The sequence below is a fragment of the Leucoraja erinacea genome, chromosome 13 (genome assembly GCF_028641065.1).
Source record: "Leucoraja erinacea ecotype New England chromosome 13, Leri_hhj_1, whole genome shotgun sequence".
NCBI lineage: Eukaryota > Metazoa > Chordata > Chondrichthyes > Rajiformes > Rajidae > Leucoraja > Leucoraja erinaceus.
The window spans coordinates 20,882,472-20,908,546 of NC_073389.1; the positions used below are offsets into that span (position 1 = coordinate 20,882,472).

At 43.1% G+C, this 26,075-nt stretch overlaps 1 protein-coding gene across 2 annotated transcripts in view; it reads left to right on the forward strand.

Annotated features, from left to right (window-relative positions):
- Nucleotides 1-26,075, forward strand: part of lsamp (limbic system associated membrane protein) — a 629,716-nt gene that overhangs the window by 534,357 nt on the left and 69,284 nt on the right. For both annotated transcript variants that reach the window (XM_055644555.1, XM_055644556.1), the window contains exons 4-6: nt 4,841-4,975; nt 7,504-7,624; nt 13,498-13,649. In XM_055644555.1, coding sequence (XP_055500530.1) covers nt 4,841-4,975; nt 7,504-7,624; nt 13,498-13,649 — 408 coding nt within the window. The remainder of the gene's footprint in view (nt 1-4,840; nt 4,976-7,503; nt 7,625-13,497; nt 13,650-26,075) is intronic.

Below are 26,075 nucleotides of genomic sequence, written 5' to 3' on the forward strand. Positions count from 1 at the left end.
GTCGCCGTGCGGTAAGCTCCGGAGCGCTGTGGCCGCCGACACACAACATCGCGGAGCTGGGGCTGCGGGTGTCTGGCCGTGGGCTGCGGGCCGCGCTGGATTTGGAGCGCCGCGCAGCCAGGGGTAGATTTGCTGGGGTCGGAGCTACAACCGGCGACGCCCGCGGCCGGACGCCCGTAGCCCCAGCTCCGCAATGTTGGGAGTCGGCGGCCACAGCGCTCCGGAGTTTACTGTACGGCGACCCGGTAAGGCATTGTCCGCTCCCTGCCTCTCCGACCAGGTAGGGGACTAAGAATTAAAGTTTCCCCCTTCACATAAAAGCGCTCCAATCTAACTGACTAACATTTAAGAAATGATTTACAGATGTTTAAGTGTCTCCCCGGTCTCTGGGGAGAAGGCAGCCGCTACAGTAGTACAGACCTGGGCTGACCGTGGCTCATTTCGGGTCAAGTTTGGCGCCAAACGCGAGCGTTGGTGTGCAGACGACATCCTGGAAAAAATGGCCGGTTTTCGGAGCTTTTCGGTTTCCGGAACTCCGGATAAAAGGTTGTGCACCTGTAGTTGCTTTGATCATTTTAGATATTTTGACCAGGTTTTGTGTACAAATGTAGCTGATTAACATAATTGAACTTGCTCAACACACACATTGCTCGATTTAAATCTTGTGCAGTCTTTCCACCGCTGGTTGGCACACATGAAAAGAGCTTTTCACTGGTACACATGACAATAAACTTTGTGGTACTGTGTTTATGACTAAATTAAACCCCAAGTTGTTTTCAGTGTTTCTTTAGTGGGGCGGCACGGTAGCGCAGCAGTAGAGTTGCTGCCTTTCAGTGCCAGTGACCCAGGTTCGATCCTGACTTTTGGTACTGTCTGTTCAGAGTTTGTACGTTCTTCTCGTGACCGCGTAGGTTTTCCCGTGGTACTTCGGTTTTAGAAACATAGAAACATAGAAAATAGGTGCAGGAGTAGGCCATTCGGCCCTTCGAGCCTGCACCGCAATTCAATATGATCATGGCTGATCATCCAACTCAGTACCCTGTACCTGCCTTCTCTCCATGCCCTCTGATCCCTTTAGCCATAAGGGCCACATCTAACTCCCTCTTAAATATAATCAATGAACTGGCCTCAACTACCTTCTGTGGCAGAGAATTCCACAGATTCACCACTCTCTGTGTAAAAAATGATTTTCTCATCTCGGTCCTAAAAGGCCTCCCTCTTATCCTTAAACTGTGACCCCTTGTTCTGGACTTCCCCAACATCGGGAATAATCTTCCTGCATCCAACCTGTCCAACCTCTTAAGAATTTTGTACGTTTCTATAAGATCCCCCCTCAATCTACTAAATTCTAGCGTGTACAAGCCTAGTCTTTTCTCCCACACTCCAAAGACGTACAGGTTTGTTTGGTTTGTTTGGTTTATAGGTTTATTGTGTTTGGTAAAAATTGTGTGTGCTAGTGTGACGGGGACCGCTGGTCGGCGTGGAATCGGTGTGCCAAAGGGCCAGTTTCCACGCAGTATTTCTAAACTAAACTAAACTAAACTAAACTAAACTATGTTTGACATCAAACTACATTAGGGATGTGGTTAGTAATGTCAGATCACCTATCCTTTTGGAATTTGTGAAAAAAGGACTGAAGGCTGAGATTTTAAAGCTAAATACATATCACGTCACTTTGCCTGCATTAAAACATGTGGCGGTGTGCCACGCTAAAATATGTAAAATCTAGAACTGTACAATTGAGTATATTGAAATGGATTTTCTCATCCAAGGATTTTGTATTGTTTTTATTTTGCATTCAGGTAAGATTGCAGTACTAGGTTAAAAGCAGCATTGTAGTACCATTATAATAATGAAAAGCCATATTTTTCACTTCACTTAGTGTCGATCATCTTTTTCTATCAATGCGATTTTGAGGGAGCCATTACTTGAAACCATCAATGCAACTCTAGTTACTTACTAACTCTATCTAACTTGTAACATCAAGCAAAACCCATTTATAACTTGGAAGCACAATATCATGGTGGTGATATTTTGGGTTTATAACCAAGTCAGAAAAGTTCAAATCTCACCAAACCAATGGATGAACTTACAGAGTGGCCCAACAGTAGAGTTGCTGCCTTAGAATGTCAGAGACCTGGGTTTGATACAGACTATGGCCACTGTATGTGCGGAGTTTGCTATTCTCCCTGTAAGCACGTGGGTTTCCTCCGGGCGCTCCAGTTTCCTCCCATAATCCAAAAACATGCAGTTTAATTGGCTTCTGTAAAATGTCCCTTGTGTGCAGGATGCAAAAGTTGGACAAGGTCCCACATAAGAGATTAGTATACAAACTTAAAGCACAAGGCATTGGGGGTTCAGTATTGATGTGGATAGAGAACTGGCTGGCAAACAGGAAGCAAAGAGTAGGAGTAAACGGGTCCTTTTCACAATGGCAGGCAGTGACTAGTGGGGTACCCCAAGGCTCAGTACTGGGACCCCAGCTATTTACAATATATATTAATGATCTGGATGAGGGAATTGAAGGCAATATCTCCAAGTTTGCGGATGACACTAAGCTGGGGGGCAGTGTTAGCTGTGAGGAGGATGCTAGGAGACTGCAGGGTGACTTGGATAGGCTGGGTGAGTGGGCAAATGTTTGGCAGATGCAGTATAATGTGGATAAATGTGAGGTTATCCATTTTGGTGGCAAAAACAGGAAAGCAGACTATTATCTAAATGGTGGCCGATTGGGAAAGGGGGAGATGCAGCGAGACCTGGGTGTCATGGTACACCAGTCATTGAAGGTAGGCATGCAGGTGCAGCAGGCAGTAAAGAAAGCGAATGGTATGTTAGCTTTCATTGCAAAAGGATTTGAGTATAGGAGCAAGAGGTTCTACTGCAGTTGTACAGGGTCTTGGTGAGACCACACCTGGAGTATTGCGTACAGTTTGGGTCTCCAAATCTGAGGAAGGACATTATAGAGGGAGTGCAGAGACGGTTCAGACTGATTCCTGGGATGTCAGGACTGTCTTATGAGGAAAGACTGGATAGACTTGGTTTATACTCTCTAGAATTTAGAAGATTGAGAGGGGATCTTACAGAAACTTACAAAATTCTTAAGGGGTTGGACAGGCTAGATGCAGGAAGATTGTTCCCGATGTTAGGGAAGTCCAGGACAAGGGGTCACAGCTTAAGGATAAAGGGGAAATCCTTCAAAACCGAGATGAGAAGAACTTTTTTCACGCAGAGAGTGGTGAATCTCTGGAACTCTCTGCCACAGAGGGTAGTTGAGGCCAGTTCATTGGCTATATTTAAGAGGGAGTTAGATGTGGCCCTTGTGGCTAAAGGGATCAGAGGGTATGGAGAGAAGGCAGGTACGGGATAATGAGTTGGATGATCAGCCATGATCATATTGAATTGCGGTGCAGGCTCGAAGGGCCGAATGGCCTACTCCTGCACCTAATTTCTATGTTTCTATGTTTCTATAACATGGAACTAATGTGCATCTTTAGTATGTAGGGTCAATAGTCGACGTAGACTCAGAAGGGCCAAAAGGTTTGTTTCCATTCTGTATCTTTAAACTAAAGTAAACTAAACTAAATGTTAATCAAAAACAGAAGCCTGGTTGGTGAGTAAACAGAACATTTGCTATCAGCATCCCTGATAGCTGCCTGTCCCGTTGAGTTACTGCAGCATTTTGTGTATATCTTTGGTGTAAACCAGCATCTGCAGTTCATTCCTACACAGTTGTAAACAGTTGAGTTTGGCGTCTGTAATAAACAAGCCAGTGTTAGGTTGAGCATCAGCAAAGAATTATCATTAATCCCTTACTTTCATTTAATTAAAAAAATCTAAAATGTCTTCAAATGGCTTTACTCCTGCAGGTTGTAAAGTTGACTGCAGTTTATGTAAGGTCACTATCCTCAACCATTCAAACAAAATTAATCTGTCTGTCCCGCTAAGTTACTCCAGCATTTTGTGTCTAAGATTCATCTGCTACTGCTTAGGAATATCTCCCATGGGCATGAGATCACAAGTAGATCAGTAACATTAAGTGCTCAAACCATAGAAACAAGGGACTGCGGATGTTGGTTTTACAAAAGAAGACACAAATTGCTCAGCGAGGTAGGCAGCATCCCTGGAGAACAAGGATAGGTGACCCTTCTATGACCCGAAACGTCACATATATATGTTCTTCAAGGGTATTGCCTTACCGGCTGAGTTACTCCAGCCCTTTGAGTCTTTTTTTCGCAGTGGCATAGTGGCAAAGCAGTAGAGGTGTTGCCTTACAGCGACAGAGACCCAGGTTCGATCCTGATGGTACGTTCTTCGGGTACTCCAGTTTCCTCCCACACTCCAAAGACATACATGTTTGTAGGTTAATTGACTTTGGTAAAATTGTAATTTGTTCCTAGTGTGTAAGATAGTGCTAGTGTACAGGGTAATCACTAGCTGGCGTGTACTCGATGGGCTGAATGGTCTGTTTCTGCTCTGTGTCTCTAAAGTCTAAAATTCTAAATGCTGCCTGATCTGCTGTGTTACTCCAGCACTTTGTGCCTTTTTTGCCTTGTATAAGGATACTTATAGATATAAATTATAATCCATTTCTCCTGCTGATGTGTGGGAAGGAAATGGAGACGCTGGTTTAAAACAAGGATAGACACAAAATGCTGGAGTCAGCGGTACAGGCAGCATCTCTGGAGTGAAAGAATGGGTGACATTTCGAGTCGAGACCCTTCTTCAGACTGCAGATGTGTTGGTTTTATTGTGGAAAATTACAAATTTACTGATTATATAGAACAGGCATAAATGTACAATACTATTGTTTTAAATAGCGGATTTTTTCATCTGCTTGCAGCCAAGGAAATTGAAGAGGAGGAGGAATATCTGGAAATCTTCATGATCAACAAACACCAAGCAGGTGCTTACCAATGCAAAGCTGCCAATGAAGTTGCCTCTGCCGATGAGAAAAGAGTCCACATCACTGTCAATTGTAAGTTGTCTTGCAAAGCTTCATTCATTTTTCTTTCTGGTCTTCCAAAAGCTGCACTGATATCTGTGCTCCGTTGCATGTTCAATGGTTCAATGGTACTTTATTGTCACATACAGTGAAATTCAATTTTGTATACAGTTCAATACAAGTATCACTTTACATAAGCACTTAGATACATCTTAGATAAGCATCTCAGATACAGTACATGTGTATAACAGTAATACACTGAAACAGTGTGTAGAGTCACCAGTTTGGTGCCATTTTCAAGTCCCAGCTGTTGTGAATGTGGGGTTCTTGACCTGACCATGAGGGCCAATTATACTGGTGGTGTTGCAGGATCGGCCTGGCCAAGCGTAACCGTTGCTGACCTCCATCACTCTACCACTTTAGCCCGTGTGTGATCCTTCAAAACTTAACAAAGTGCTGCCCTTACAATAGAACTGAATTAGTCAAGCCTTAAGAGGAATTTCCTTTGCAAAGGTTTCATTGCTTCTTTTCTTCACCTTTATTATTGTAGCAATCTGCCAAAATATAATGTGCCGAGTTAATCAAACAAATCTAAAAATTAAAATGATTGAATCTGCTATTATGAAGTATATACTTGATTTTGCTAATGTATTAGTCTACAGAGAATAGTTATAGAGTACACAATTTTTCTTTCTATTGGATTTTAGACATACAGAATTACATAGAAGATAGAACAGTACAACACAGGAATGGGCATTTCGCTTTACAATGTTTATGCCAAACATGTTGCCTAATTATACTGATCTCATCGGCCTGTACATGATCAGTATCCCTCTATTCCTTGCACTTCCATGCGCCTATCTAAAAGCCTCTTAAATGCCACTATAATAATATCTGCCTCCACCACCACACCTGACAATGCATTCCAAGTCCCCACCACTCTTTGTGTAAAGAAATCTTGCCCCGCACAACTCCATTAAACTTTCTCCCTCTCACCTTACAGTTATGCCTTTTAGTGTTGGACATTTCCACATTGGGAAATAGGTTTAACTGTCTACTCTATCTATGCATCTCAAATATTGTGAAAGGCAGCTACATCTAGCTGCCAGTCGTGGCTGATAGCCATGAATAATGGTGCGAATCCATGCCAGTACAATGATAATAATGCCGTGAAACACTGCAGAAGTTTCTCAAGTGTCGTTTATTATCATTGAATGTAAAAAGAAAGATTATTCAATTCAACACACCTTATATGAACATGTCATGATAAAGTGTATGAGAAAGAGAGCATCCCCCTATGAGATTAATCACTGCTATCTGTACAAATTGTAGCCTGGGAATACAACTAGCAGTAATGTGTGGTGAAGATCCTGGTTTTCCATTGTGGATCAGATTGGGGATGAATGGGTTAACATGTGAGGAGCAATTGATGGTCTTGGGCCTGTACTCACTGGAGTTCAGAAGGATGAGGGGAGATCGTGTTGAAACCTACCAAATAGTGGAATGCCTTGATAAAGTGGATGTGGAAAGAATGTTTCCAGTAACGGGAGCGTCGGGAACCAGAGGCCACAATCTCAGAATAAAAGGACATACCTATAGAATTGAGATGCGGAGGAATTTCTATAGCCAGATGGTAGGGAATTCATGGAATTCATTGCCTCAGATGACTGTGGAGGCCAAGACATTGGGTATGAGAGAATCGGAGATAGATAGGTTCTTGATTAGCAAAGGCGTTAAAGGTTACAGGCATAGGCAGGAGAACAGGGTTGAGAGTGCAAATTAGGGCAACCATGATTGAATGGTGGAATAGACTAGATGGGCTTAAATGGCCTAACTCTGCTCCTACGTCTTATGGTCTTATAACTCTCCCTTTTTCTGCCAGGTAATTAGCACTCTCGATGCATTTCAATGATGTTTATTCATATGACATTCCACTGTTTGTTAACAGTGGATGAGGAAGCACATTTAAACTAAACTGCCTGTTATCTCATTTAAAATTCCATGAAAAATATTCTGAATGTATTAGCACAGCCATAATTTAATTTGACATTTGGAACATAGAGCAGTACAGCACAGGTAAAGGCCCTTTGGCCCACTATATCTGTGCCAAACATAAACTCCTCTGCTTGCGCATGATCGATAAAGATCCATTCCCTGCACATCCATCTAAAAAACCTTTGAACACCACTATAATTCCTGCTTCTACACCAGCCCTAGAAGTACATTCCAGTCACCCACCACTCTTTGTGTAAAACAACAGAGGATATTCTTTATTTGCTGCTTTGTTGTGCTGCTTTCTATTTGTGAATCTGTATTGTTTTACAAAAAATGCTGGAGTAACTCAACATGTCAGACAGCATCTCTGGAGAAATGGAATAGGAGACGTTTCAAGTCGAGGCCCATCTTCAGACTGGGAGGAATAAGGGTCTCGACCCGAAACGCAACCTATTCCTTTTTCTCCAGTGATGCTACCTGACCCGCAGAATTACTCCAGCATTTTGTGTCTATCTTCGGTGTGACCCAGCATTTGCATTTCTTTCCTACACTGTGTTGTTTTACAGATGCTCCTGTTATTAAGTATGCCCAGAGTGCTGATGTTGCAGTGGGGCGGACTGGGATGCTTCACTGTGAGGTGTCTGCTGTTCCACCTGCGGATTTTGAGTGGTACAAGGAAGACAAGCGGTGAGTAACCTCAAGCAAGGCGAGTCCCAAACAAACGATAACTAGATGCATGGTATTTCAAATGACCACAATGCTACAATGCAGCACAATGCTGAGAACTATATCCTGCACAATGTACCTCCCTCCTTGTTCTATCTATTTTACGTGAGCGTGAACTGATTCAATGATTCCATAACACTATATTGTCACATGTACCTAGGTACGGTGAAATGCTTTGTTTTTGCATACAACCCAGTAAAATCATACAGCAGCCCTCACCTAGGCAGTACACAAGTGTCGCCACGTTTCTGGTGACGACAAAGTTACAAACGTTCACCGAACAGACCTTTCTTCTACCTGGATTGCTGGATCGTATCTATTTATGGTATATCTGTTTGGATAGCATGCAGAACAATGGTTTTCACTGTACCTCAGTATATATGATAATAATAAACCGAAACTAAAATGTAATTACCTTGATAAGATAGCACCACAAAAGTGGGCAAGGCTATGCATCGTAGTTTATGCTAAATAGCACAATGATCTTATCTTGATATAACAAGAACCAAATAAATTATAACAAACTCAGGTTTGGGGGTGCATAGATCCATAGACAATAGGTGCAGGAGGAGGCCATTCGGCCCTTCGAGCCAGCACCGCCATTCAATGTGATCATGGCTGATCATCCACAATCAGTACCCCGTTCCTACCTTCTCCCCATATCCCTTGATTCTGCTAGCCATAAGAGCTCTATCTAACACTCTTTTGAATGCCTCCAGTGAATCGGCCTCCACTGCTTCTGAGGCAGAGAATTCCACAAATTCACAACTCTCTGGGTGAAAAAGTTTATTCTCATCTCAGTTTTAAATGGCCTACCCCTTATTCTTAAACTGTGGCCCCTAGTTCTGGACTCCCTCAACATCGGGACCATGTTTCCTGCATATAGCGTGTCCAATCCTTTAATAATTTAATATGTTTCTATACGAACCCCTCTCATCCTTCTAAATTCCAGTGCATACAGGCCCAATTGTTCCATTCTTTCATCATATGACAGTACCGCCATCCCGGGAATTAACCTTGTGAACCTACGCTGCACTCCCTCAATAGCAAGAATGTCCTTCCTCAAATTAGGAGACCAAAACTGCACATAATACTCCAGGTGTGGTCTCATCAGGGCCCTGTACAACTGCAGAAGGACCTCTTTGCTCCTATACTCAACTACTCTCGTTATGAAAGCCAACATGCCATTAGCCTGCTGTACCTGCATGCTTTCTTTCAGTGACCTCTGTACAAGGACACCCAGGTCTAGTTGTACTTCCCCTTTTCCTAACCTGACACCATTCAGATATTAACCTGCCTCCCTGTTCTTGCCACCAAAGTGGATAACCTCACATTTATCCAAATTATACTGCATCTGCCATGCATCTGCCCACTCACGCAACCTATTCAGGTCACCCTGCATCCTCATAGCATTCTCTTAACAGTTCACACTACCACCCAGCTTTGTGTCATCTGCAAATTTGCTAATGTTATTTTTAATTCCTTCATCTAACTCATTAATATATATTGTGAATAGCTGTGGTGCCAGCACCAAGCCTTGTGGCACCCTACTAGTCACTATTTGCCATTCTGAAAGGGAACCGTTAATTGGTACTCTTTGTTTCCTGTCTAACAACCAATCTTCTAACCATGTCAATACCCTACCTCCAAAACCACGTGTTCTAATTTCCCCCACTAATCTCCTATGTGGGACCTTTCTGAAAGTCCAGATACACTACATCCATTGGCTCTCCCTTATCCATTTTACTTGTTACATCCTCAAATAATTCCAGAAGATTATTCAAGCAAGATTTCCCCCTTCATAAATTCATACTGACTTGGACCGATCCTGTTACTGCTATCCAAATGCGCCGCTATTACATCCCAATAATTGACTCCAGCATTTTCCCCACCACCAATATCAGGCTACCTGTTCTATAATTCCCTGCTCTCTCTCCATTCTTTCTTAAAAAGTGGGATAACATTAGCCACCCTCCATCCACAGGGACTGATCCAGTATCTATAGAACATTGGAAAATGATCACCAATGCATCCACGATTTCTAGATCCACCTCCTTGAGTACGCTTGGATGCAGACCATCAGGCCCTGGGGATTTATTCAGTTCCCATCAGTCTACCCAACACCATTTCCTGCTGCCCGAGCCGGCTGTGTGCCCCTTTCCCGGGGTTATTTCCACACCCAGGTGGTGTTAGAGAGGGCCTACGCGCTGTCCACAGGCACCTTGGAGGATTTTCTGGACTGCTGGATACCGTTTGCGGTTGAATGCATCTTTGATAAGGATTGTTAAATAGTTGTATAATAGTTTATCATTTGAGTGTATTATAGTGGTGGGTTCTGTTCTGTTTTTTACTGTACTATATATTATTTTAATATTTGAATAAATATTTTTGATTAAAAACCCCCCACCATTTCCTGACTAATGTGACTTTCCTTCAGTTCTTCCGTCACCCTAGATCCTCTGTCCCCTAGTACATCTGGAAGATTGTTTGTGTCTTCCAGTGAAGACAGAACCTGTTCAACTCGTCTGCCATTTCCTTGTTCCCATAATAAATTCACCTGTTTCTGTCTTCAACAGACCCACATTTGTCTTAGCTAATCTTTTCCTTTTCACATACCTAAAGAAGCTTTTACTATCCTCCTTTATATTCTTGGCTAACTTACCTTCATACTTCTTTTCTCCCTGTATTACCTTTTTAGTTACCGTCTGTTGTTCTTTAAATGTTTCCCAATCCTCTGGCTTCCCGCTCATCTTTCCTATGTTATACTTCTTCTCTTTTAGTTTTATACTGTCCTTGACTTCCCGTGTCAGCCACGGTTGCCTCTTACTCCCCTTAAAATCTTTCCTCCTCTGGAAAGAATTGATCCTGCATCTTATGGATTATTCCCAGAAATTTCAGCCTTTGCTGTTCCACCATCATCCCTGCTAGGGTCCCTTTCCAGTCAACTTTGGCCAGTTCCTCCTTCATGCCTCCATAGGCCCCTTTGTTCAACTGCAATACTGACACTTCTGACTTTACCTTCTCCCTCTCAAATTGCAGATTAAAACATCATATTATGGTCACTATCTCCTAATGGTTCCTTTACCTTGAGTTCTCTTATCAAATCCAGTTCATTGCACAACATTAAATCCAGAATTGCCTTAGACTCCAGTAAAAGCTGCTCTAAGAATCCATCTTGGAGCCACTCTACAAACTCCCTTTCTTGGGGTCCAGTACCAACATGATTTTCCAAGTCTACCTGCATGTTGAAATCTCCCATAACTACCATAGCATTTCCTTTGTAACATGCCAATTTTAACTCCTGATGCAACTTGCACCCTATCTATAGGCTGTTTGGGGGCCTGTATATAACTCCCATTAGTGTCTTTTTGCCCGTACAATTTCTCAGTTCTATCCACAATGAATCTATATCTTCTGATTCTATGTCACAGACACAGTGACACAGCAATAGAGTTCCTGCCCTACAGCGCCAGAGACCCGGGTTTGATCCTGACTACAGGTGCTGTCTGTACCAGGTGGATTTTCTCCAGGTGCTCCTGTTTCCTCCCACAGTCCCAAGATCTGCAGGGTTGAAGATTAATTGGCTTCTGTAAATTGTCCCTTGTGTTTGGGATAGAACTAGTGCATGGGTGATTGTGGTCAGCAGGGACTCGGTGGGCCGAAGGGCCTGTTAACACCCTGTATCACTAAAATAAACTGAGTAGCAAAGTAGCTAAAAATTTCCTTTCAGTAAATGTGTTGCATGTAGTACATTGTTATATTTAGTTTATTTGATTGGCTAGTCAGTTCTATTTTAAAATGTGATTTTAAACATTTTGTCCTTTTAATAATTTTAAAGCAAACAAATGACTTGGTCCATATTCATGTCAGTGACGCAGCGGTACAACTTGGTTCGATACTGACTACTGATGCTTTCAGTACACAGTTTGTACGTTCTCCCTGTGACTGCGTAGGTTTTCTCCGAGTGCTCCATTTTCCTCCCATATCCCAAAGACTTACAGTTTGTAGGTTAATTGGCTTCAGTAAAAAAAATTAAATTGTCTCTAGTGTGCAGGATAGAACTAGTGTATGGGTGATTGCTGGTTGCTGCAGACTCGGTGGGCCATATGGCCTGTTTCTGGGCTATATCTCTAGTCTAAAGTCTAAAAGTAAAGGCATTATGCACTTTAATATGGAGACAATCTATTTTGCCATTTTTGCATATCGACATAACACCCATAAGGACAATTGTTTTTCCCAGTATATCATGGTTTAATAAATAGGAACAATGTTGAATTGTTTTGTCTTGTTTATGAAGAGATAAATTTATTATATTGCATACTTAAAAAAAGGCCTTGTATAAAACAGCACAAATATATACAAATTATATATGGTTGTCTAATTAACAGAACCCTAGTGGACTATTCATTGAGACATTAATTATATATTTGTTCAGTATAGTATATAACTGTATCTCATATACCTAGTTCTTGAACCATTTGACTAATTAGTGTATTGAATCAAATATAAATGCCCTTTATCCTTCTGGAAAAATATCATCTAATTACTGTTGTAGCGTGATTTACTGACAGCCAGGAGAGGAAGCTATCAGATACACAGCACAAGAATTTGAAAACCCTTTACAATGCACATTTGGTAACAAGTATCCAAATGATGTAAAAGATTTTGTCGGTTTGATATTTGTTACAAATTCTCGCCATGTTGCATAATGCATGCAATAATAAGCAATTGATCAAAAATAAGTTGTATTTGTCTTAAGCCGAGTTCATATTTTAGATGTCGAAACAAAGGAAAATAATAGACAGCAGAGATTTATTTTTGCTTGTGTCTGATTGCTGCTAAAAACTATTAAATCTCAAATGACATATCCTTAACGAACCAATTCTTGGAGGGGGATTTTTTGACAGGCAGATGGTTCGAACAAAGGCCAGTGATGCAAGTCCAGGTTAAAACATCGTTGTAGAGCCCTAGAGTAGCAGGAATCACAGAGGGGGAACAGTGGGAGAGGGTTTCACACCTGTCGATAAGGCGATGAGAACCATTTAAAGTAGTTATATCTTGAGGAGATATTGCAGTGGAGCAGTCAAAATGCAGAAACAAGGACCTGCAGATAATGGTTTATACCGAAGATCGGCACAAAATGCTGGAGTAACTCGGCAGATCAGGCAGTGTTTGTGGAGAAAAAGAATAGGTGATGTTTCTTGTCAGAACCCATCGTCAAACTGAAAGTAGAAGTGGGTGGGGGCGGAAACTGGAGGCGAGAAAAGCCAGGACAAAACAGATGAGCTGTATCTATATGGAAACAAATAATTGTACTTTGGCAATAAAAGAACATTAAAATTAGGTTCATAAAGTGTTTTAGTTTTTATAATTTTAGATGCAGAATGGAAAACAGGCCCTTCAGCCCACCCAGTCCACCCGTACACTAATTCCATGTTATCCCACTTCCACATCCTGCACATCAGGGACAATTTACAGAAGCCAATTAATTTAGTTCAACTTAGAGATGCAGCATGGAAACAGGCCCTTTGGCCCACACTGACCAACAACACTAGTTCTATTCTACACACTTGGAACAAGTTGTGGAAGCCTATGAACCTACAACCCTGCATGCCTTTGAAATGTGGGAGGAAACCGGTGCACCCAGAGAAAATCCACAAGGTCGCAGGGAGAACGTACAAACTCTATACAGACAAGCACCCATAGTCAGGATCGAACCCGGATCTCTGGCAGTGTACGGCAGCAACTGTACTGCTGTGCCACTTGGTCATACCAAAATAATGATTACTTTCATAGTTTCTTGGATAAGTAACATGGCTTTTTTCTCTCGTCAGGATATATAACAGCTCGCAAGGAATCCAGATCCAGACCATGGACAGCCGGTCCAGTCTGATTGTCACCAATGCCACGGAGGATCACTATGGCAACTACACATGCGTGGCAGGCAACAAACTTGGCGTTACCAACGCAAGCATATTTCTATACAGTAAGGCCTTTCCTGAACCGTCAATATTCAGAAAATTTTGATGGTTACACTTCTTTACATGACATTCTGAAGCAACTTTTCTCTCCCCTGTGTTTTTTTTTTTGTTTAATCAAATTACTCAGTAAAACAAGAAGGAATTAAATGTCACTTTTGATGCAGCAACAACCCCACCTTGATGTTGGGCAATTGTGAAGCAACCTTGACCGGGGTTAGGGGAAGAAAGATAAGGATTCAACCTGCAGAGGGGCATAGCCTGCCATTGAATTAAAGTCATTTTTGGTGTGTGATTGCAGAAAAAGGGATAAATGGTAAATGAAAGAAAACATTCAGGTCATAGTATAAAATCTTATATGTTCTTTTTACAAAATTATTCTCATATGTACAATTGCAAAGATGTAAGAGCACAATCCTACCTTGCTGATCATGGTGCAAGCTCTGTCATGCCATTTACTTACAGGAGTTACATTGGCATTAATCTTTCATATACCCTCAAATTTTGGGCAAGGAGTTCTTACACAGGTTCCAACCCTTCAATGTGCAATATCTTTTCACAGGTGACTTCACTAACCTTCAGTTTACCCTCCATCACATAGACCTGGACTTCGGAAAGCCCCAGTTGGCACCATTGTTGTGTGGGCCGCTCCTCTTACTGGACAATCAGCAGGTCTAAAAGATCAAACTTGAACCAAGTTGATAATCGTCCAGCAGCATTTGGTATTCAAGTCAATTTGTGTGTCTGGGAATAGTAAATAGAGCACATGGTCCTCGATAATGCATCGGCTTGCCTTTAGATCTTATTATATACACATACCAGAAGCAAATGAATGAGGGTCTTACACCCAACTCACACATCCTGCGTGCAACATGTGTGGTACTGAGAGCCGAGTTGTGAAGGAGGCATCTGATGGGAGGCTAACCCTCATTGTACATTTGGTTCAGCAACATCATTGCATAAGTTTATCGTGTTTTAAAGAAGGCTAAGTAAATGCTGGGTAGTATGAATTATGAATTCCTCTAGATAATTCACTCCAATTACATTCTTGCTCATAGTAGGATAGAAATGCATCTTACTTGATTGTGCCAAGTTGACAGTTCTAATCCGCTGTGGTGCATTGCACTTAAAATCCAGTCCCATTTACGTCAATACCAATGAATACACTGAGATAAACACGACAAGCATTCCCGGGGTGCCATGGAACTGGGAACCTGCCAGAGGAGCCAACCCAAAGTCTCAGCCTTCTGCGAAATGGAGGAACTGATCCGAGCACCCAAAGGCTCGGTGTTCCTGAAGGCTCGGAACAGCGGAACCGGGAGTTGGGTTGCCAACTTTCTCACTCGCAAATAAGGGACACAAGGTCAAAATATGGGACAAATTCCCGACGGCAATTCGTTGACTGACTCGGCCGTGGCTGGGTGAATGATGGGTTGGCTCAGGTGCTGGACTGCTCACAAAGCCCAGCCGGCAGGCTACACGAGGAGCTTTGGCCCACGTGCCGTCGCACAGAAAGTCCGGTACCCCAACCAACTCATGAACCAATGATCGGCCATGAGAAGGAAGGGTGGTAGTGTCGGCGGTAAGCGAAGGTCCGAAGGTCGGACAGCTGGCCGCGCTGCCGACCGATGGGTCCATGGCTGAGGCGCTGCTGCTGCACTCCAAGGGATGCATTCACGTCGGGATGGGTGAGGCGGGGACGGACGTGGCGCTCCGAATCGACAGTCCCCTTGACCCGATTAGTAGCAGTCAAATAAGGGGCAAGGGCGGTCCCATATAGGACAAAATAATTTAGCCCAATATACGGGATGTCCCGGCTAATATACGGGATGTCCCGGCCAATATACGGGATGTCCCGGCTAAGAGAGCTGCTGAAGAGACAAACGCGAGGTGCAAGGGGCGGTAAAAGGGTGAACCGGGGTAATACCTCCAGCACCTTCAAGGTTGGCTGCAGCAGGTGGCCCTGTGGCACAAAAATGGCCTGGTGAAGAGAAGGACGTCAGTTTCCGGGCCGATCTGGTCGAAGGTGAGGGAGGAAGGCTTGGCAGGAGCCTGGGGCTTACCTGGATTGGGAACTGCTCCAGTAGACCGAGTGCGCGGGTGGACCGGACTTTGGAAATGTTGTCAAAACCTCCCACACGTGTAAATATGCAAAAATAATTTCACTGTGTAGTTGCACATGTGACAAATAAAGAACCATTCAACCATTGCCTAAGGGCAGTTGATAAGACACTAAGATAAAGGGCAAGATAGCCTTTGTTTCTGGATTTTTAGCTTAACACCATCTGGCATCCTGCATAGCCCCATTCACTTATACTTCAACAAAATGGTAAATGATTGTATTTAGTTTGATCTTTAACTTTGTTCAATAATTTATTGATTCAATGATACTTTATTGTCACATGTACATAGGTACAGTGAAATTTGTTGATTTTGCTTACAATCTGATAAAATCATACACCAGACTTCACCTCGGCAGTACGCAAAGAGTCGCCACGTTTCTGGCGCCGACAGTGTTGCAAAAGTTCTCAGTACAGTCTGATCTTCTGGCAGCACTGAACGAGACCCGCCGATGCTTGTGGCCACAGGTGGCCCCACACCGGGTCCCTCTTCGATCTCGGTAGTCCCCTACAAGGTCCCTCTTCATTCTCGGTGGCAATTGTTTGGTTTAAATTGATCTTAATGTTTAAATTATTCTATCGAATTTTATTTAAAAACACATTTAAATTGTTACCTGATACTTTTTTAAATTATTGAAAGAAAACACTTACAAGTTTTGCGACTGTTTCTGAATGCTTTGGAATCATCAGCGACATTTTAAAAACAGTGGGAACGGCCTTTAGAAGCATAAGCTGCCAGAGAGACATCATTGAGGTCTGTGTGCAGCCACTGCTCAAAGACCACTTTGCCTTGTCATAGTCATAGTGTAATTCAGTTATAGCAGTCATCAAGGCATCACACAGGCAGGAAAGTGCTGCTTTCATTTGATTCACTTGCGTTTTTAACAGCACAATTCATCGAGACCTGCTGAACCCATTCCAAAAGGCCACTGAACTTTTAAGCGAATTTTGCAATTGTAATTTGCAATTACAATTAGTACAATCCACTCTCTGAAGGCTTTTGCACTGGTTTTACTAAAAATGTGTCCTGTTTGTAAAATCATCCATGTTCCTCAGGGAATTAATTACCTTGAAGGGTTTCTGGTGATGATAGTGGTTTGAAAGTTTTTCAAGTGGCTCCAGCGTTAACCTGTGTCTTTGGATACTGAAACACTATATGGTACGTTGATCTGAAATAATTTTTTCCGTAACTGAGATACCCATTAGAAATTAGGTTTGTATTTTATATTAATGTAATTTAAAATTGTGATGCTCACAGGTAGTGATTTGAATTTGGTGAATTAAAACACGTTTCTGTAAATCCATTTCCAGCTGCACTAATGAAACTGCATCATGTCACTACTTTGTCAAGGAATATGTTTTACACCAATTTAAATGTGTTTTTAAAACACTGCCCAATTATGCTAGTCCATGCAGAACCTATTTGTCTCTGGATGCAAATGAATTTGCTTGGAAGGTTGTGGGGAAATGATCATATTTTAATGCAGTTTGTGACAGATATGCACCACTCACAACAGAACATTTATCCTTGCATTTTCAGACTGTGAATTGCAAGTATATTTTTCTGGATGAACTGGAATCATGTTACTGATGTTGCCTGCTGTTGTTTTGTTTAGTTTAGTTTAGTTTAGTTTAGTTTAGGGATACAGCGCAGAAACAGGCCCTACTTACACTTATATCAAGCCTATTAAACTACAAACCTGCACCTCTTCGGAGAGTGGGAGGAAACCAAAGATCTCGGAGAAAACCCACGCGGTCACAGGGAGAAAGTACAAACTCTGTACAGGCAACACCCATAGTCGGGATCGAATCCAGGTCTCCGGCGCTGCAAGCACTGTAAGGCAGCAACTCTACTACTGCACCACCATGTCACCCACGGTATTTGTTTTATTACAATCCCAGAAATGACAGTGATTGCATTATGTTGGGTTGATATAAATTTTATATTCATTTATACCATTGCAATATTCAAATGTTATATTCATACTGTATATACCAGTACAAACTGAAGCTGCAGAGCGTATTCTCTTAAGTAGCAGGATGGAAAACTATTTTGAATTAATTCACTCAATTTGTGTGTTGCTAGCAACTTGGTTATTTGGTCAGCTGATATCTGATCAAGATTCAAGAGTCAAGAATTTTTTATTGTCATGTGCTCCTAAACAGTACATTTAAATTATTGTACTGTGTGTACCACATAATGAAAACAACATAAATTCTGTATATTGTCTATTTGTGTGTGTGTGAGTGAATGTATGTATATATCTATATTACTAAAAGTCTGATCTTGACCACTTCCTGTTGTTCTGTATATTGATTTTAGAAAAAACGCTGCCACTTACGGCTGTGATTTTAGTCCCCCTCCGCTGCACAGAATAAGAGGAGTTTTCCCATTGATGAAAAATTAAAGAGTTATAAGTTTTTTTAAATGTTGAGATTCTCTCTCCTGAAGGCCACTCCTCTTCCGGAGGGACTATAAAACCCAGACGTGTTGAGTGCCTCAGTCAGTCTCTGCAAGATGGGGGAGCAAGAGTGTCACATACAAGATACAAGATACAAGATAGATTTATTCATCACATGTGCCAGATGGCACAGTAAAATGAAATTCCCATACAGCCATACAATAAAAATAGGGACACAACACACTATAGGGTTTGACATAAAACATCCCCACACAGCAGAATCAGAGTTTCCCACTGTGTGGGAAGGCACCAAAGTCAGTCTCATCATCCATTGTTCCCCGTGGTCAGGGCCTCCCCGTGCCCTCCGCAGTTGCCGCTACGGGCGGCCCGATGTTCAGGACCGCTCGCCGGGGTGTTGTAAGTCCGATGTCGGGGCTGCGGGACGTCCTCAGTGGCGTGGACACCAGAGTCGGCCCCATCCTACCGGCGTCGGCGGCTCCCAAAGTCCGCAGGCCGCGCCGGGTGGAGACTGCTGCTGCAGACCCTCTGCAAGTCGCCCTAGGACTCCACGATGTTGTTCAGCGCCGCCCACGTTGGAAGCTCTCCGCACCAGAGCTCCACGATGTTGGAGCAACGGCCCAACGCTCCAAAGCTCCAAACGGCGACTGCTGCTGGCAGACCCTCTGCAAGGCACCCCGGTTTCCCCCTTACCCTGCCCCCCCCTCCCCCACATAGAAAAGTAAAAGTTTCCCCCAACACAAAACTTTAGACTAACTAAAAATTAAAAAAAAGATAGAAATAACAGACAGGCTGTAGGCAGAGGCTGCTGCCAGTGCAGCGCCCCTAGTGGTTTGTCTGTAAATCTGAGCTGTGAATAACACAGAACACATGTCTACTAAACTGCAAGTGTGGTTTTACTGACCTTGAGTGCCCTTAATGTTGTTTGAAAATGAAAATGTGGTTGGTTTGAAACAAAGCACAGCAAATGGTTGTTGGTGGTGGTGGTTGGTTTGAAATGGAAAATAATTAAACGTCTGAACTTGAAAACTTCCTGTTTGCACTGTATATTGATTTTAGATAAAACGCTACCACTTACGGCTGTGATTTTTGGCCATCTTATTCAGTCCCCCTCCGCTCATCAGGTGCAGAGGATTCTTCCCATCAATGAAAAATGAAAGTGTTATTAGTGTTTAAAAAATGTTGAGAATCTCTCTCGTGACCACGCCCCTTCCGGTGGAAGGGGGTAGGGATTATCAAACCTGGAAGTGTGGGTGTGGCTCAGTCTTTGCAAGATGGGAGAGGGAGAGGTCACGACTGTCTGAGCTGTGAATCAACGCACTGAATGTCTACAGAACTGTGAGTGTGGTGCTTATGTGCTGTTTTGTGGTTTTTCGAGTGGTTTTGTGGTGGTTTTACCCTGCTTGAAATGGTACAAAACTGCATTTGAATGTGGTGGCCTTGCACCCTGCATGAAATGGTATGAATGCATTTGAATTTGGTGGCCTTGCACCCTGCTTGAAGTGGTATGAAACTGCACTTGAATTTGGTGGCCTTGCACCCTGCTTGAAATGGCATGAAACTGCACTTTAATTTGGTGGCCTTGCACCCTGCTTGAAGTGGCATGAAACTGCACTTGAATTTGGTGGCCTTGCACCCTGCTTGAAGTGGCATGAAACTGCATTTGAATTCGGTGGCCTTGCACCCTGCTTGAAGTGGTCGGAAATTGCACTTGAATTCGGTGGCCTTGCACCCTGCTTGAAGTGGTGGGAAACTGCACTTGAATTCGCTGGCCTTGCACCCTGCTTGAAGTGGTAGGAAACTGCACCTGAATTTGGTGGCCTTGCAACCTGCTTGAAGTGGTAGGAAACTGCACTTGAATTTAGTGGCCTTGCACTCTGCTTGAAGTGGTAAGAGTTTGTGGCCTTGCACCATGCTTGAAGTGGCATGACACTGCACTTGAATTTGATGGCCTTGCACCCTGCTTGAAATGGTAGGAAACTGCATTTGAATTTGGTGGCCTTGCATCCTGCTTAAAATGGAATTTCAAGGAATAGCCGTGAGTCGACTACCAGCCCACCAGCCGTGAGTGAGCTGCTAACACATCAGGCTTGAGTGACTGAGCTGCCACCCCAAGAATCCATTTGGCCCACAATGTCCATACTAGCCCTCTGGAAACCAGTCCCTTCAGCCCACAACACCCATACTAGTGCTCCAGAAAGCCCCCCCCACTGGCCACCAATATTGGAATTGGTGGAGAGGTGGAATATTGCGTTGTGGGACCAGCCCTTCCCTGTGAACATGGGACCCAATGGGTCCCACTTAGTCTAGTATATATATACACACACACACAAACAGACAAATAAACAAATAATTACAGTGCAAAGTAGAAAAAAAGGCCCCAAATTCTATATAGTTTGGAGCCTATTTGGAGGTTGCAGTGTTTAATAGCCTGATGGCTTTTGGGAAGAAGCTGTTTCCGAACCTGGACATAATAGATTTCAGGATCCTATACTTTCCTCCCGATGACAGGGGTGAAATGAGAGTGTGGCCAGGGTAGCGTGGGTCTCTGATGATGTTGACTGTCTTATAGAGGCAGTGACTCCTGTAGATCCCTTTGATAATGGGGGAGTCAGTACCAGTGAGTGACTGGGCAGTGTTCACTGCTTCATGCAATCTTGCAGAATGGTAATGTTTGCAGGAAGAAGACCAAGATTGAAATTCAATTCAATTCAACTTTATTGTCATTGCACAGATACAAGTATAGGTACAACAAAATGCAGTTTAGCGTCTGGTCATAGTCATAGTGCAAGATGGGAATAAAAAAAGTACAGATCAAGCGTACATTAGAGTAAGAGGAGTACTGGTTAACAACGTGGATGGAGAGACCAAAGATATCTAGCGACGGGACTCCGAGTTCAGCAATGTAAGTGTGCTGTTGAAACAAACTGTTCCTCATCCTGCTTATTCAAGACCTGAGGCTCCTGTACCGCCTCCCTGATGGGAGGAGGGCAAACAGTCCATGGTTAGGGTGAGAGGGGTCCTTGATGATCTTCCTGGCCCGTCTCAGCTACCGTTTTCAGTGGAGGGCATCCATGGCAGGGAGCGGGGCACCGATGATGTGCTAAGCGGTTTTCACCACCCGTTGTAGTGCCTTCCTATCCGCTGCGGTGCAATTGCTGTACCATACCATGAAGCAGTTGGTCAGGATCTGGGGGGACAGGTGAGCTTTCTTGAGCCTCCTCAGGAAGTAAAGGCGTTGCTGCGCCTTTTTGATCAGTTTGGTGGTATTGAGGGACCAGGACAGACCCTCCGAGATGCGTACCCCGAGGAATTTGTAGTTGGAGACGCGCTCCACCTCAGTCCCGTTTATATGGATGGGGGTATGTCTGCCTCCTCTGTTCTTCCTGAAGTCAACAATAATTTCCTTCGTCTTCTTGGAGTTGAGGACGAGGTTATTGTTGGCACACCAGGCTGCCAGGTGCTGGACCTCCTCCCTGTAGGCTGACTCATCGTTGTCACTGATCAGCCCTACCACCGTGGTATAGTCGGCAAATTTAATGATGGCGTTGGAGCCATACTTAGGGATGCAGTCATGGGTGAAGAGGGAGTAGAGGAGAGGGCTGAGCACACAGCCCTGTGGCACGCCAGTGTTCAGTGTTATAGTGGAGGAGGTGAGGTTGTTGACCCTAACAGACTGTGGTCTGTTGGTAAGGAAATCCAGTGTCCAGTTGCAGGGGGAGGTGGAGATGCCAAGTCCGCTGAGTTTGGTGATCAAGCTAGCGGGGATGACAGTGTTAAAGGCGGAGCTGAAATCAATGAACAGCATCCTGATGTAGGTGTTATTGCTGTCCAGGTGGGTCAGGGCTGAGTGTAGGGGAGGAAAGTCAATGAGTTCTATGAATTATATGAAATTGTTGAGAACAGGGGAGGAGATATGGGATAAATTGCTTGGAGATGGTATTTTAGCAAGTCAGTGACACTGCAATTCAAAGGCTGAGAAACTGGAGCAGATGGTCTCAATCTTGAAGATCATGAGGTCCTCATCTTTCAACCAGTGATGGCAGGGATTGTTTGGAAAGCTAAGGATAAGGTTGATGTTTTCTTTATTTTCTGAGATGATCCTGGAACACCAGGTAGCGCAATGAACATTATTGACCTGGATGGAGGGAGATGGTGACAAATGCTGAACAAAATGGCAGGTAGGAAGAAGCTGGGGTTCTTACCTTCTGCACCCTCGTGGTCAGCTATGGGAGGTTCGCCCCCTGAGGAACAAGTACTGAAGAGAGCCGTGCAAGGAGAGAGACAACCGTTTGCGAGATGACTGGAACAGAGGTGATGGTTGCAATGGGCCATTGTGGCCACTGCAGCTGGGACTGTAAAATGGTGCCAAAATGGCACCTCTTGCATTTAGAGTCAGTTGGCCTTTCTGTACATTCTGTACCTACTGGATGGCTGTGCTTATGTAAAGTGATAGTCTTGCTGACCTGAATGCAGTTTTTCACTGTACCTTGGTACACATGATAATAAAGAAATTATTGACTTGGCAGGGATAGAGATGCCAGTTGTGTCAAGTTGGTTCCCTTTAGACTTGAGAGAGTTGAAGCTGGTGTTTAATGTAAGAAAAATGATCATAGTTCTGCTGGTGGGAAAAGGAAATGATCGTACAAGCTGATGACAATGTAGAGGTAATAGTAAACAAAAGGAAAATGGTGAGGAATTTGATCAGATATGTAACTGAATTAGTTGTCACTGGCGTGGAGGAAATATGGAAATCATAAGTTCAATCAGGACCCTTCACTTCCAGTCTTCATTATGAAGTTAATACAGACATGGACAAATATTTTGAACTTCTCTGTTAAGGTGAGAACCTCTTACATGAAGGAAGGATTAAATAAGCTGAAGACGGTATTTAAAATCTGAATACAGCTGCTGGGCAGTTTAAATTAATTAGTTCAAGAAATATGGAATGAAAAGTAATGGTGGTCATGAAACTATTGGATTGTCATAAAGACCCTGATATCTTTTAGGTATTTGTCCTTGGTTATATTGACTTTCAACATCTGTTCTTTCAGTGAGTCTAGCCACAGTCATGGGGTTGACTGTCAAATATTCTCTGAAAAGCAGCAAGACTAATTCGGAATGGACAATAAATGGTGGATTTGCCCGCTTACCAAGGTTGTATTATGGAACATAAAACTTTGAAGGTTTTGAAACGTTAGAAGTTTAGTTTGTTTAGAGATACAGCACAGAAACAGGCCCTTTGGTCCACCGAGTCCACATTAATCAATATCTCCGTATACAAGCACTATCCTACACACTAGGGACAATTTATAATTTTTCCCAAAGTCAATTAACCTACAAACCTGCAAGAAAATACATTCTTGCCATAGAGGGAGTACAGAGAAGGTTCACCAGACCGATTCCTGGGATGTCAGGATTTTCATATGAAGAAAGACTGGATAGACTCGGCTTGCACTCGCTAGAATTTAGAAGATTGAGGGGGGATCTTATAGAAACTTACAAAATTCTTAAGGGGCTGGACAGGCTAGATGCAGGAAGATTGTTCCCGATGTTGGGGAAGTCCAGAACAAGGGGTCACATTTAAGGATAAGGGGAAAATCTTTTAGGACCGAGATGAGAAAAACATTTTTCACACAGAGAGTAGTGAATCTGTGGAATTCTCTGCCACAGAAGGTAGTTGAGGCCTGTTCATTGGCTAATTTAAGAGGGAGTTAGATGTTGCTCTTGTGGCTAAAGGGATCAGGGGGTATGGAGAGAAGGCAGGTACAGGATACTGATTTGGATGATCAGCCATGATCATATTGAATGGTGGTGCAGGCTCGAAGGGCCGAATGGCCTACTCCTGCACCTAATTTCTATGTTTCTATGTTTCTATGAAACTGGAGGCGAGAAAAGCCAGGACAAAACAGATGAGCTGTATTTATATGTTGACAACCCAACTCCCGGTTCTGCTGTTCTGAGCCTATTTTGTATGTTTCTATGTCTTTGGAGTGTGGGAGGAAACTGGAGCTTCCGGAGAAAACCCATGCAGTCACGGGGAGAACATACAAACTTTGTACAGACAGCAACTGTAGTCAGGATCGAACTTGGGTTGCTGGCATGGTAAGGTAGCAACCCTACTGCTGCAGCACCCTGCTGCCCCAAACTTCTAAAGTTCTTTAGAACTTATTAAGCCTCAATGCTGTAGATGCTATCGTTAGATCCAAAGCTAAGTGCTTTGACTATTTATTTTCTCTGCCTGTCCCAAAGAACAGTCATGCAATGTAGAAGCAGTGAAATCAGGTCCAGTTTAGGCCACTCCAATTATCATTGGAAATCTTCATTAACAAATAATGGGAATGGAATCTAATATCAGCCTACTTTCTGTCTACTTTCCTGTTTTTGCCACCGAAGTGGATAACCTCACATTTATCCACATTATACTGCATCTGCCATACATTTGCCCACTCACCCAACCTATCCAAATCACTTTGCAGCCTCCTAGCATCCTCCTCACAGCTAACACTGCCCCCCAGCTTTGTGTCATCCGCAAACTTGGAGATGTTGCATTCAATTCCCTCATCCAGATCATTAATATATATTGTAAATAGCTGGGGTCCCAGCATTGAGCCTTGCGGTACCCCACTAGTCACTGCCTGCCATTCTGAAAAGGACCCGTGTACTCCTACTCTTTGCTTCCTGTCTGACAGCCAGTTCTCTATCCACATCAATATTGAACCCCCAATATCGTGTGCTTGAAAGTTTGGATACTAATCTCTTATGTGGGACCTTGTCAAAAGCCTTCTGAAAGTCCAGATATAACACGTCCAGTGGTTCTCCCTTATCCACTCTACTAGTTACATCCTCGAAAAATTCTATAAGATTCGTCAGACATGATTTACCTTTCATAAATCCATGCTGACTTTGTCCAATGAATTCACCACTTTCCAAATGTGCTGCTATCCCATCTTTAATAACTGACTCCAGCATTTTCCCCATTACTGATATTAGACTAACTGGTCTGTACTTCCCCGTTTTCTCTCTCCCTCCCTTGGGGTTACATTTGCTACCCTCCAATCCTCAGGAACTACTCCAGAATCTAAAGAGTTTTGAAAGATTATCACTAATTTATCCACTATTTCTGCGGCTACTTCCTTCAGTACTCTGGGATGCAGCCTATCTGGCCCTGGGGATTTATCGGCCTTTAATCCATTCAATTTACCTAACACCACTTCCCGGCTAACTGGATTTCACTCAGTTCCTCCATCTCATTTAACCCCTGGTCCCCTGCTAATTCCGGCAGATTATTTATGTCTTCCTTAGTGAAGACAGAATCAAAGTACTTATTCAATTGATCTGCCATGTCCTTGTTCCCCATGATCAATTTGCCTGTTTCTGACTGTAAGGGACCTACATTTGTTTTAACTAATCTTTTCCTCTTCACATATCTATAAAAACTTTTGCAGTCAGTTTTTATGTTCCCTGCCAGTTTTCTTTCATAATCTATTTTCCCTTTCCTAATTAAGCCATTTGTCCTCCTCTGCTGGACTGAATTTCTCCCAGTCCCCTGGTAGGCTGATTTTTCTGGCTAATTTGTATGCTTCATCTGTTGTTTTGATACTATCCCTTATTTCCCTTGTTATCCACGGATGCACTACCTTCCCTGATTTATTATTTTGCCAAACTGGGATGAACAATCATTGAGTGCATTAAATAAACTATTTACCACCCAGTCTCAGCAATCAATTAATTTGCGCCCATAAGTTGATAACTCTCTTTGCAGACGCTAGGCAGGGGTGATAGAACATTCTTTATAACTATGATCATGAAGTAATAATGGGCCAAACTTTGGAGTACAAACAATAGAGGCGATCACAGGTACAGAGGAAGACATTTGACAACTTCTGGAGAA